General features: G+C 34.8%; 1 protein-coding gene across 1 annotated transcript; it reads left to right on the top strand.

The window, feature by feature from the left end:
• The first annotated feature begins 313 nt into the window (after nt 1-313).
• Nucleotides 314-14393, top strand: LOC133798723 (uncharacterized). Its single transcript, XM_062237175.1, has 17 exons — nt 314-578; nt 682-921; nt 1047-1193; nt 1584-1662; nt 1797-1983; nt 2559-2624; nt 8026-8265; nt 8723-8929; nt 9212-9515; nt 10324-10483; nt 10588-10696; nt 11525-11660; nt 11753-11808; nt 11879-12178; nt 12293-12415; nt 13202-13891; nt 14083-14393. Exons 1-17 carry the CDS (start codon nt 443-445, stop codon nt 14248-14250), a joined length of 3348 nt encoding a protein of 1115 aa, XP_062093159.1. The 5' UTR covers nt 314-442; the 3' UTR covers nt 14251-14393.
• The last annotated feature ends 283 nt before the right edge of the window (nt 14394-14676 follow it).

Genomic DNA, 14676 nt, shown 5'->3' with positions numbered 1-14676 from the left:
TTATTTTAAAAATTTTAATATGCTTAGTATTTATTTGTAATTATAACTTTTATCAAGCCTACATATTAAAATTTCCCTTCTCTTATTAGATATGTAATAATTCGTATTTCATAGGGTACTTTTGGACAGCAGATTTCAATACCGTGATTTAACGTAAATGGGTCAAAGATTAGATAATAAATATAAATGGCTGGAGATATTCCAGTCTAATTAATACTAAGTTCTACATGTTTGACACGTGTCCGCACGTGACACAACCTGGTCAATATAAAAAAAGAGGGGAGTGGACTGTGGAGTGGTTAAATAATACAATAGAAAGGAGAAATGGACTTGGTGGTGATCCACACTACCAGCCATTGATATCATCCGATTCCTCTTCCTTTCCCTCTTCATCTTCCGTCACTAAACAAAACAAGAGAAGAACAGAGAAGGGAATCCATCCATGAGTAGTAGTTCGTTAATGGGCCAGCTAGTTTTTCCATCGGAAAATGGCCGTAAGCTCTGGGAAGACCAATCTTTCATCAAGTGGAACAAGAGAGACCCCCATGTCACTTTCCGTTCCCATGAATCGCTTGAGGGTATGCATATCTATGTGTATTGTATACATATTGATATAATGGGACTTGTTGTTGTTGTAATTTTTGCTTACTTAATCCTTTATTTTCATTGGTTGTTGGTTAGGATCTCTTAAATACTGGTATAAACAGAATAAAGTGAATTACTTGGTGGCCAATTCTGCTGTTTGGAACGATGATGCTGTGCGTGCAGCTCTTGAGAGTGCTTCCTTTTGGGTCGATAATTTGCCTTTCATTACATCTTTGTCTGGCTATTGGAAATTTTTCTTGGCTTCCAGTCCTAACAAGGTTCCTCAGAACTTTTTTGATGCTGAATTTCAGGATTTTGAATGGAGTTCTTTGCCTGGTAACCCTATATAATCTTTTCCATTTGTTAATTTTATATGACACCCACTTCTATTATAGTTATGCAAGGAATGTTAGCTAGTCCTTTACATGCTATTCAATAATCATGTCTCTGTAATGGGACAGTTCCCTCAAACTGGCAGGTGCATGGGTTTGATACACCGATATACACGAATACAACATATCCATTTCCACTTGATCCACCTTTTGTCCCGGAGGAAAATCCTACTGGCTGCTACAGGACATACTTTCATATTCCTGAAGAATGGAAAGGTAATATTCTACTTCAATGCATGGCCAATCTACTCTCAGTGAGTGCTGTTCGATCCTTTTCTTCATATTTATTTATTATTGTGAAAATGGTGCTATGTGCAATCCTCACGTACAGTTAAATATAATGTTTTCTGTTTTTCGATATATTGATATTTGTTATCTGTTAATTCTCTCGTCTATGCTGCACGCTCATACTAAATAAGTATATAGTGCAGAGTTGAGGTGTAAATGCAGAAGCACTAACACATACATACACAAAAGGCGCTAAATAGAAGCTTTTTCTATATGTAGCTATCCACATTGTATTGCCTATCCTTATCTGCTTAATGTATGTCCCTGTTGTCTTAGACTGGCTTTACATCATCTGATGTCTTTATTGCAATTTGGTAGGTCGTCGAATTTTCTTGCACTTTGAGGCTGTTGATTCTGCCTTCTTTGCTTGGATTAATGGGGTCCTTGTAGGATATAGGTAATAAACAGTAAAGATTTTATTTCACCAACTACTTTTTTAGGTGCAGTATGCTATTTTTTTTTTTTTCATTTGTGTAGTCTTCTGTGTCAACATTTCCCAGTAACAAACTTTCTGATTTTGTGCTAGGTCAGTCAAGATAGTAGACTACCTGCTGAATTCGAAATCACTGATCACTGTCATTCTTTTGGTTCGGAGGATAGTAAGAATGTTCTAGCTGTTCAAGTACTTAGATGGAGTGATGGCTCTTACCTTGAAGATCAAGATCATTGGTGGTTATCTGGAATTCACCGTGATGTGCTTCTTATAGCCAAGCCACCGGTTTGTATTGACATGAAACATATATACAATCTGCAAGCTACTTTTGTTGTTCTCTTCTGTTTTCTTGGTATAGTTATTTTGGTATGTATACTGCTAGCTGCTTGTTCCTCTATATATATTTTATTGCTAGTCCTATAATTCCGTAGCTAGTGGTAATGATTTTTTACAATCTTTATAGAATAGTCTTGTTTCTTATAGAAATAAATAAAAGAATATATGATAAATGTCAACTTCCCATTCCTAGACTAGATTTTCTCCTTGTTTTCTTTGTTGAATGAGTTTAGGGAATTCTCAGTGTCCGAGGGCACATTGTTATTGATTTATTTTTATTCTTCTAATTTGACAAGAATGATTTACCCTTTATTATTCTTATTATTCTCGATTTCTTCTGTTATTACATTAGGTATGTACATCTTGTAATTTCTAAATGCAACCAGTGGTGATGATAACAGTTTGTTGATTACTCACACACTGCTCTCACATAACTAGATATTGATTCCTTACATTGCCTGCACATGCCTAGATCTTGAATCCTATACATGCAAAACAAAAATAATGAAATTACTGATCTGCAGGTATTCATTGCGGACTACTTTTTCAAATCAAACTTGGCTGAGGATTTTTCTTCTGCAGACATCGAGGCAAGAATTTATTACCATTCTGTGTAGAAATTGTGTTACCATATGAAACAGTTACATTTACTTTCAGTATGTGATTTATCAACATTTTTTCTTTCTTATAGCTTGTGAAGTTCTTCTGTTGATTGCTGTTGCTGTCATATTATGTAGATTTCTTTTGTTTCTTACAAAATTTGTATCACATTTTTTTTTCATGTGAATTGTTGTTTGCAAGAAAATTAAATTCTTTGTATGTTACATTGTACGGTTAAGAAACTAACAAATAAACCAAGTTGCAAATAACTGGTGCACAATATGGTGAAAAGCCACTATACCCATGAGGTATCTACCTAACAATATGAGTTTTCTTCCAAACATTGTTGGATTCAAAAAGTCACTAAAAACACCACCCTAAAAATTGTCAAGCTAAATTATATTATTTATTTTAATTCTAAAAAACTATGAAGAAAATAATTCTCTTATTTTATTATTTTATTATGAGAGGAATAGTATACATTTATAGGGCTGCACAAAATAAATGAAATAAATATCAAATCAAATAAATCATATATACAAGGAAAGTACATAAAACTATACTTATACTACAACTATAATCAAATCATTCTAAGTTGATTTTATTGTAATTTTGATTTCCTTAACAAATCTGTCAATACTTCCTCTCAAGTTTGATTGTAGATATTGATGAGTCCAAGCTTGTCTAATAGGAAATTAAACACTTGCTCTGTTAATCCCTTTGTAAGTATGTCAACAAGCTTGACTTTAGATATTTGATGAGTCCAAGCTTGTCTAATAGAAAATTAAACACTGGCTTTGTTAATCCCTTTGTAAGTATATCAGCCAATTGTTGAATAGTAGGCACATAGATAATTCCAACATTGATTTTTTCTTTAATGAAGTGATGATCCACTTCTACATGCTTTGTTCTATCGTGGTGAACAAGATTATAAACAATACTGATGGTAGGTTTATCGTCACAAAAGAGTTGAATGGGGATCTTCATACTTTATCTTCAACTCTTCAAGCAGTCTTTTTATCCAGATGGTTTCACACACTCCATGAGCCATAGCCCTGTACTCTGCTTCTGTACTGCTTCTTGTATCAACAGATTTCTTTTTACTTCACCAAGTTACCCCATAGGAGAGTACACTAACCAGAGGTGGACTTTCTGTCATCGATTGAACCAGCCTAATCGGCGTCTATGAACACTTCTACCTTTCGTTCACTTGTTTTTTTTAAATATAGTCCTTTCCATGGTGTTTGCTTCAAGTATCTCAAAATTCTATAGAGAGCATTAAGATGTCCTTGACAAGGATTATGCATATACTGACTTACAAGACATACAACGAAAGTAATGTCCAGTCGAATGTGTTAAAGATAGATAAGCTTGCCAACCAGCTGCTGGTATCTTCCTTTATCAATTTGATCTCCTTCGAACATTTTTGCTTTGTTCCCAAGTTCAATAGGAGTTTTACTAGGCTTGCTTCCTAGCATACTTGTTTCTTTCAAGAGGTCGGGTGTATTTTCTCTGAGACACGGAAATACCCTTTTTGCTCCTTGCAAATTCCATACTTAGAACATACTTTAATGCACCGAGGTCCTTAACCTCAAATTCCCTCGCCATCATTTTCTTGATCAGATTCATCTCTCTGATATCATCACTAGTAACAATAATATCATCGACATAAACTATTAAGATAGTTACTTTTCCTTTCTTAGAGTGCTTAACAAATAGAGTATGATCAGTTTGTCCTTGAATGTACCCAAGATTCTTGACCACCTTTGAAAAACGATCATACCAAGCTCAAGGAGATTGCTTTAACCCAATGACTTGTTGAGTTTGCAGACAATATTCTTATTGAGAGTTTCTTCAAAACATGACTTGTGTAGACCCTCTTATAGATTACCATTTAAAAATGTATTTTTTACATCAAACTGATGTAATTCCTAGTCTAAGTTTCTGCTAGTGAGAGTAAGACTCTGATGGTGTTGAACTTGGCAAAGCAAAGGTTTTAGTGTAGCCAATTTCATAGGTCTTTGTAAATCCCTTGGCCACCAAACGTGCTTTGTATCGCTCGATAGAGCCATTGGATTTATACCTGATAATGAACACCCATTTGCACCCTATAATACTTTTATCGTGTGGTAGTTCCATTAGGCTCCAAGTGTCATTTTGTTTAAGAGCTTTCATCTCTTCAAGAATAGTTGCTTACCATTCGGGAACATCAAGAGCTTCTTCAATATTTCTGGGAATAATAACACTTGACAACCTGAAGGTGAAAACTTATGACAGATTAGAATAAGAAATAAACTTGGAGATAGGATGTTGGGTACAAGACCTAGTCCCTTTTCTTAATGCAATAGGAACATCTATATTAGACTCAGAATTTGAATGGTGGTTACCTGACACATTTGATGATGGAGTTTCTATCACCGGATCAGGCTCTTGCCTGTGGTGAGGATTCATGACTTAGTTATTTCTTTGATAGGCATTTTTTCTAGTGTAGACACGTAGCTCTTGTTGTTGATTCAGCTCAAGAAGACTTGTCCTTGTTTCTATGACTAGTTTATGTTGGTTGTCTGGACTAAAATCATATGGAATTGTAGTAGAAACAAGAATGACTGAATCATTGGGAAATAGGTGTAGAAACAGGGGTAATATTAGGACGAGAGGGAGAAGGAGTTGGATTAGGAAGAGAAGGAGTTGGAGTAGAAACATGGACAACTAAGATATTAGGACGAGACGGAGAAGGAGTTGGAGTAGGTTGATCCATCGGTAACTCTAACTCTAGGGTCCCACGACCACTGAGCTTCTTGCACTAGAAAAGGATTCTCCCCCTGAAGCGAGTGGGCGGATAATACAGAGTATCTTCAAAAAAAAAATAACATCACATGAGACAAATGTCTTTTTGGTGGAGGACAATAGCACCGATAGCTTTTTTAGTAGGAGAATAGCCAATAAAAATTGACTTAATAGCCCTAGGGTCAAGTTTGCTGCGATCATGAGCATGGATATGGACAAAAGCGACACAACCAAAGGTTTTGACAAGAAGAGTATTGGAAGAAACATGGGGATAAGATTGGTGAAGTACTAAGTATGGTGTTTAAAACTGAAGGGGACGACTTGATAGATGATTGATAAGGTATGTGGCTGTTAAGATAGCATCTCCCCAAAGATACTTTGGAACATTCATGGTAAACATGAGCGCACTGGCTACTTCCAACAGATGGCGATTCTTGCTTTCTGCGACACCATTCTATTGAGGGGTATCAATACACGAACTTTGATGGATAATTCCACCTTGTAAAAGGTATGGTCCTAAAGTGGAATTAAAGTATTTTTTTGCCATTATCCATACGTAATATACGAATGCTGGTCTAAAATTGAGTTTGAATCATATGATGAAAATTTTGAAAGACTTGAAAGGTCTCAAATTTGTGGTTAGGAAGATAAACCCAAGTGATACATGTGTGATCATCAATGAATGTTATGAACCAGCATTTACCTTGAGGAGTGGTAACTTTGAAGGGTCCCCATATGTCACTATGGATTAGGGAGAATGGAGTTGTCATAGTATAGGATTTTGGAGGAAAAAAACTTCGAGTGTGCTTTGCAAGTTGACAAATACCTCAGTGAAAAGAAACATAAATTCTATTAGTAAATAATGAGGGAAATAAATGTTGTAAATTAGGAAAACTTGGGTGGCCAAGTCTGTCATGCCATGACATTATTTTGCTATTATTGGAAACAGAAGCAGAACTAAACGAGGTTGGTGTCTCGATGAATGTGGACTTTGAAAGAAATAAAGTCCATCATGAATCTTAGCACTGCCAATCATGCTCCTCAAGGATAGTTCCTGAAATTGACAAGAATTGGACACAAATTTAGCAACACAGTGATTATCAAATGTAAGTTTACTAACATAAATCAAATTACACCCCAAAGACGGAACATGAAGAATCGATTTAAGGAGAAGACCAGTAGATAATCTAATGCTGCCTATGCCTGCAATTGAAGATAATGTACCATCAACAATGCGAACATGAGATTTAGTAGAACATGGAGGTATGAATCAAATAAATGATTATGATTGGTCATATGGTCGGATGCACCTGAATCAATTATCCATGGCACCTGAGATGCTATTGAGGAAGATAAAGCAGAATAGCAGTTACCAAAGTGAGCAACAAAACATGAACCTAAATTGGGCATAGAGGGCGAAGCGGAACCTAAAGAGGACTGATTGACGAGTTTGTATAAGTGCTCAACTTGTTCTTTGCTGAATGACGTTGGAGCTGTATTGGCCAAAGTATCACCGGTGGATTGAGTTTGAGATTGAATTTTTGAGAAAAAGGAGTCGAATGCAGCAGTCATGTTGGAGGAGTTGACTAGAAGTGGTGCAGCAGAGAAATCAACAGATGGAGTCCAGAACTGTCGGAAATCAATAGGAAGAAGTCGTTGGCCGGAAAAGGAGAAAAAAAATCGTGAACAATACCACATGCGAATAGTACCACCGTGTGAACAGTACCCCTGAACAGTAATTTTTTTTTTTTTTTCTTATGAGAAAAGGTCAGAAAGAAGAAGATTGAAAAAAAAAAAATTCCAATGCTGAACTACTATGGCTCTGATACCATCTAAAAACTATAAAGAAAATAATTCTCTTATTTTATTATGAGAAGAATAATATTCATTTATATGAGAAGAATAGTATACATTTATAGGGTTGTACAGAATAAATGAAATAAATACTAAATCAACTATATTATATAAACAAAGAAAGTTCATAAACTATACGTATACTACAGCTATAATGAAATCATTCTGATTTGATTTTATTCTAATTTTTATTTCCTTAACAAATCTGTCTACATTAATAATAATTCAATTCAAACTTTCTACCTTGCATTTTAGTGACTCTTTTATTATATATTTCTAGAAAATCCACCGATCAATTCCCTTATGTAATTTGGTCCACATCTTTATATCTATTTCCTAAAATTATCAAGTTGATGTAATTTAAGATGATCCTATATCATCTTCTTTTGTACTTGATAATACCTTATCATCTTTTGTAAACCTCCCTTTAATATAATTCTAGCTTCTCATATAAAAAATTATAATGTGGTTTGTATTATGGTATTGTTCAGATTTGGGAGTTGCTTTCCTTAACTTCATGATGATAGAAACTTGCTTAATAATGATTACAATAAGTTGAGATTACATTGTTAATTAATCTTTTTCAGAGTTGCTTTCCTTAACTTCATGATGATAAAAACTTAATATTTAAAAGCTTGCTTATTAATGATTGCAATAAGTTGAGATTACATTGTTAATTAATTTTTTTCACTATGTCTATGTGGGAGACAATTTAAAATTTAAACCTGCTGCTGATACTTGTGTTTCCAGGTTGAGGTGAAGATAGATAATTCACAGGCAACGCCTAAAGACACTATTCTTTCCAGATTCACTATAGAAGCTTCACTTTATGATACTACCGGCTGGTACAAGGGTGATGGAGATACTGATCTAATTTCTTCTAATGTGGCTAACATGAAGCTCAAGACTAAATCTGGTGCAAGTCCAGGATTTCAGGGTTATTGGCTTGGAGGAAAACTAGACAAACCCAAGCTTTGGTCTGCAGAGAAAGTGAGGAAGCTTTTGAAATTCATTTATTTATTAAATTTTAAATTGTGTTTAAAAGCTAACACTAGACCTAAATCCATAAGAGATGTGAAAACTTGGAATATAATGAAGTTAATCATGCACTTCTGATGAGGCTAGCATTTGAGATGTTCAAGATTGTTATGAGATGAAAAACTTTTTACATGTTCAATATGACTTACTGGTGATAATTTCATGCTAAAAAGTTTAGTGGAGTATTCAGAAACATCATTTTTTTATGTAACTCTATCTTACTACATTTCTTGTATATTGCATTCCCATGTTTCACCCTTTCTTTTGTTGGTGTGTGTGTATTTGTGCACAGCCTCATTTATACACTCTTGTTGTTATGCTCAAAGATGTGATTCTGGCAAGCTTTATTTTTCTACATTTCTTGTATGTTGTATTCCCACGATTCATCTTTTTGTCTGTTTGTGCACAGCCTGATTTGTACACTCTTGTTGTCATCCTCAAAGACGCTTCTGGCAATGTGGTTGACTGCGAATCATGCCTGGTAGGTATACGCCAAGTATCAAAAGCTCCTAAGCAGCTTCTTGTAAATGGGCAGCCAATCATAATAAGAGGTGTGAATAGGCATGAACATCATCCACGCTTGGGGAAGACCAACATAGAGTCCTGCATGATTAAGGTAACACTTCTTTTATTTATGAAAGTAACATAAATATTTCCTCGGATCTCAGTTTTTATTCCCTTTTGTAAGAAATCCAAGGGGTGCTTTTATGTCAACTTCAGATCCAAGAGGATATTTGTTATGTTTCAAAACTGAAGGGGTTATGTTTAGAAACCCAAGGTGGATTGTGCAATTTAGCCAAAATCCAGGGGTCTTGGCTGTCTCTAGTCAAAGTTTTGTAGGAGCTTGGTGTCATGGTTATGTTTATCGTACTCTTATATTTGAATATTTTGCATTCAGGATTTAGTCTTAATGAAACAATACAACATCAATGGTGTGAGAAACAGCCATTATCCCCAACACCGCCGTTGGTATGAGCTATGTGATTTATTTGGCATGTATATGATAGATGAAGCCAACATCGAGACACATGGTTTTGATTATTGTGATCATGTGAAGCATCCTACTTTAGAACCTAGTTGGGCTGCTGCAATGATGGACCGAGTCATAGGCATGGTGGAGAGAGACAAAAATCATGCTTGTATTATTTCTTGGTCTTTGGGAAATGAATCTGGTTATGGACCAAATCATTCTGCTTTAGCTGGTATCAGTTTTGTCTTTACGCATACATTCTTGTTTTTCTAAGCAATTTCTAGAAGACATTATTTTCATTTATTAATTATTAGTATATATATATATATATATATTTGTTTTGTTTTTCATTTACATTTTACTAACTAAATGAAGCGAGTGGAGTGCTAACCCCTAGAAGAACTAGGAGAAGTAGCAAAATGACTCACAACAACAAGATTAACTAAAAAAATCCAAATTTTTTAGACATCAAATTACCTTGATTTTTCAGGAAACTAAAAATTAAGATCTCATTGTCATTTGTTCTCTTCTGGGATCCATATGCAATTTCATCTCAGAGTGTCAAATTGGATTCAGAAGTCTTAATTAAGGAAAAAGAAATTGTAGTTTGTTTAACTTTGGCACAATATATGTTCAAACATTAAAATTGGATTGATGACTTTAAGGGAATTCATGTATAATGATTCTGATATAACTAGCATTTGCTTCAATTATTTAAGTCTACGCTAAATTTGATTCCTAGCATTCAAGTTATTGGTTGTCATATATATATATATATATTGAGGTTTTTTTTCTTTATTTGTTTTATAATGTTCCTTTTTATTTTGTACATCCCTTTGATTATTCAGTAAAGTTGGCTATTTCTTATAAACCAAATAAAGTTATTTATTCTGGAATGCATGATTATTCAGGAACTGAAACTGATGGTATCTCAGGACTAATGACTATTCTTTAAAGAATCTTACATATTACTGATGTTTTCAAAAGAAAATGCTCTATATTTATTCTTGATTATTTTGTCTTATATTTGTATACTTCAGGTTGGATTCGAGGAAAGGATCCCTCGCGGTTGGTACATTATGAAGGAGGTGGTTCAAGAACCCCATCCACAGATATTGTATGCCCAATGTACATGCGGGTTTGGGACATAGTGAAAATTGCAAACGATCCAAATGAAAACCGTCCGCTGATATTATGCGAGTATGAGTTTGATATTCAATTTTTCCTTTTTTTATTTGGTAATTAGAAACAGATGAAAGTTGTTCTTATCTATGCTTAAGTGTCTAATAAAAAAAGAATGGTAGGTACTCTCATGCAATGGGAAATAGCTGCGGCAATATACATGAATATTGGGAAGCAATTGATAGCACATTTGGTCTCCAAGGTGGTTTTATATGGGACTGGGTTGATCAGGTACCTTTAGTAAATATTTCTCATGAGCATTACATCAAACATCATCTTGCAAACTTGCACTATCTCATAATCTACTGTGGTTTGCACTATCAGAACTTTAAACAAAAAACATTAATTTAAGAGTTGTGGCAGTCAGAGGGTTTTAAAGTCCTGTGGGAGAAGTACCTTCTATAACAAATTTTTCTTCATAAATAATTTTCAAAATCATTGAGGCTGTCCTGGGTTGAAACTAGATACAACCCCATTGTTTAGTTGATTTTGATGGAGATAATGAAGGGCTAAAAATGCTCTCTCTCTCTGTCTCTCTCTCTCTCTCTCACACACAAGGAAATATTTACAGATTACTTGAATTTTTAGACTGTATCTAGGTCCAGATACTATGATTTATGTAGCTTTTAAAAATTATTTCATTCACTATTGAAATCTTCCTTCACATTTTCCCTTTATTTTTGCTGTGTTACACTTCTCATATTTATTCTGAAAAGGTCATTTGCACAAGATGAAATCAATTTCATTATGCTATATCTTTTAACTGCAGTTTCTTACTTTGTGTCATATTCTTTTTTCTCCCAATGAAAAAGACAATTTTAATTAATGGATGAAAACAAATAGGGCTGGAGTCATGGTACCAAAAAAAAAAAAATCATAGGGAGAGTTATTTTCCAACTCGTGATTAGTTTTTTTACACCTGCTTTCTTTAGTTTAGTTATTTCCTTATATTCAGTTCCAATGCTTTTCTGAATTTTTGCTTCAAAGTTTTCTACTTTTGCTTGCTCCCTCCCTTCAACCCCAATCATAATATGCTAAAAGATTTTGTGCTGCTGACAGGCACTGCTAAAGGACACTGAGCAAAATGTCAAGCGCTGGGCATATGGGGGTGATTTTGGCGATGTTCCTAATGATTTGAACTTCTGTCTGAACGGCGTGACTTGGCCAGATCGAACTCCTCATCCTGCACTGCATGGTCAGTTGACATTATCATGTGTACGTGTATATAAATAACATGAATTATATTTATCAATTTCCTTATAAGTTGTGGTTCATTGTTGTTTTCAGAAGTAAAGTTTCTCTATCAACCAATCAAGATTTTATTTATGGGAGGCACATTAAAGGTAGTTACATATTATTTTTAAGCTTCTTCATATTCTCTCGGATAGTTTTTAACCTTTTATAACATTGCAGATAACAAACACTCATTTTTTTGTTACAACCCAAGGACTGGAATTCACTTGGATTGCTCATGGGGATGGATGTAAACTTGGATCTGGAATTTTATCTCTCCCCTTGATAGAACCTCAGCATAGTCATGATATTGAATGGGAGTCATCTCCATGGTATAATATGTGGCTCTTATCATCCGCAGAAGAGATTTTTGTAACGATAACTGCTAAGCTTTTGGATTCCACAATCTGGGTTGAAGCTGGTCATGTCATCTCATCTACACAAGTCCAGCTGCCTGCCAAAGGAAAAAATACTAAACATGTAGCTGCTCTTTCTTTTATACAACATCTTATTTTGGTGCTGAGACTTAATTTTGCATTTTTTGTTTCTTTTCCAATTGATTATAACTGTGCATTAAATTGTCTTTCTTTTCAGGAGATTAGGGCTAATGATGGTATCTTTGTAAGTGAAACTCTCGGGAACATGATTAAAATGAGCAAGAAGGATTTGTGGGAGATAGTGTTTAATGTGCAATCTGGAATAATTGAAAGCTGGAAGGTACAATTGTTGTCCTTGTATAGAATGTTTGATTTTGTTTTCATGTATATTAAACTAGAGGTAGACATATACTTTATCGGTAGCTCAGACCTATCTGCTTTTTGTTTGGAAACCATAACCCCTTTCAATCACTTCTAGTCTTATTACAAAATCATATAGTTGTTAAACAAAATCAGATGGCCATTTTTTTCCATTGTTACCAATTCTCAAGTCCTCGATAAACCAGCATTTTATGAATATATTCATGTCTATTTCTTTTTCCTTCCAACTTTTTTTTATGAAAAGAGACTAGGTTGTCTAATAATATAAAATATGTTAAGACATCATTTTAATCTGCAACCAAAGGTGCCAATCGGTATTTAGCACTGACACAGACGATGCTTTAAACTTTCAAGTTTTACAGACCCATATGGCTCACCCAACATCTCACTCTATCCCATATGGAAGAAATATAAACTTTCCACATCTTAAGAGATCCTAGTTTTTCATTCTAACTCATAGGGCCCAAAAAAATGCCAGAATAACATTCCACAGTCTCATGCTTGCTCCTAGTAACCCCTAAACCCATATAGGCCATCCAATCCATTCACTGGATCCAGAATCCATTCAATAGTGTGTTGCACAGAATGCACCAATTAGGAGAACTGTACAGGTATTCTTTGCTGTATTATCTCTTGATAATTTAATTTTCCAAAAGCATTGAACCCAAACACTTTTACCTTTGGATGAAAAACTTGATGTACATATGAATGTTTTGGATATTGAAGACATGTCAATAAATGATAGGTTAAAGGAGTTCTTGTGATGAGTAAAGGTATATTGCCATGCTTCTGGCGAGCACCAACAGATAATGACAAAGGAGGAGATTCCAAAAGTTATCTTGCACGGTGGAAGGCTTCTCAACTTGATACTCTTCATTATATAACTGAAAGCTGTTCTATACAGAATGTGTCAGACCATCTTGTGAAAATAGCTGTTGTTTTTCTTGGTGTGCCAAGGAATGAGGAGGGTTCCGCCTCTAATTTGGGAAACAAAACAGCTTCAATGAAAATTGAGGTGGTTTACACAATCAATGGCTCTGGTGATGTCATTATGAACTGCAATGTAACGCCAAAATCTGATCTTCCACCTTTGCCTCGTGTGGGAGTTGAGTTCCTTTTGGAAAAATCAATTGACCAGGTAAAGTGGTATGGAAGAGGGCCATTTGAATGTTATCCAGACAGAAAAGCTGCTGCCCACATTGACATCTATGAGAAAAATGTGGATGAGATGTACGTTCCCTACATTGTTCCAGGGGAATGTTCTGGCAGGGCTGATGTTAGATGGGTGACTTTCCAAAACATGAATGGTGTTGGCATTTATGCTTCAATATATGAAAACTCTCCACCTATGCAAATGAGTGCAAGTTTCTATTCAACAGCACAACTTGACCTTGCAAAGCATAATGATGATCTTGTCAAAGGAAACAACATTGAGGTAATTTCCACTATTTCTTTCAAGATGAAAATCGGTATAACTTATTCTGGTCTTTTGTTCTCTTAGGATTATGAAAAACAGAAGAATAACAATAATAAAAAGGGGATTAACCATGTGAAAAAAAACTGAAAATATATTTATGAATTTGTAAAGACTAATGCCAAGAAGTTGATGTATTGTTATTTTTACAGGTTCATCTAGATCACAAGCACATGGGGGTGGGTGGAGATGATAGTTGGTCGCCGTGTGTTCACGACAAGTATCTCATTCCCACTGCTCCTCTTTCCTTTTCAATCAGGTTCGCTCCCATAACACCAGCCATTTCAGGTGTGGAAGTCTACAAATCCCAGCTTCAGTAGTAGTTAATTTCAGGATTACTTGTGTAAAACTGGAGATAACTTTATATTGTGACCACTCGACCAAGATCAAATCCCTAGGTCTCATTTTTTTGATGCATTTGATTTTGGTCAATAATAAGAAAGACATAATAAGTTATGCTTTATATTTGATTATGTGCTCTATGTATCTTTTTTGCTATCTATAATTACCATACACTACTACCCCTTTAAAAACAATACATGGCTAGCATTTTTTTAACTGCAACATACAAAATTGAATAAGTAAATTGTTTGACAACTGTCTTGACGAACACAATTTCTATAACCTTGCAAAGATAATAAATTGAGACTCTGTTTGGTGGTTTTGATGTTTTACATTTTTCTTTGTTTTCGATTCCTAGAGCTACGAATGGACACCTTAGCTCTGTGTCACACTTCTGTGGGCTG

This window comes from Humulus lupulus, chromosome 8 (assembly GCF_963169125.1).
Source record: "Humulus lupulus chromosome 8, drHumLupu1.1, whole genome shotgun sequence".
Lineage (NCBI taxonomy): Eukaryota > Viridiplantae > Streptophyta > Magnoliopsida > Rosales > Cannabaceae > Humulus > Humulus lupulus.
This window is presented reverse-complemented; position numbering and strand designations above follow the sequence as displayed.

Coding starts and splice junctions, on each gene's coding strand:
- LOC133798723 (XM_062237175.1), top strand. CDS start 443: ATGAGTAGTAGTTCGTTAATGGGCCAGCTAGTTTTTCCATCGGAAAAT. Junction 2,625..8,025: donor TTTCTTCTGCAGACATCGAG/GCAAGAATTTAT, acceptor TTGTGTTTCCAG/GTTGAGGTGAAGATAGATAA. Junction 13,892..14,082: donor TCAAAGGAAACAACATTGAG/GTAATTTCCACT, acceptor TTATTTTTACAG/GTTCATCTAGATCACAAGCA.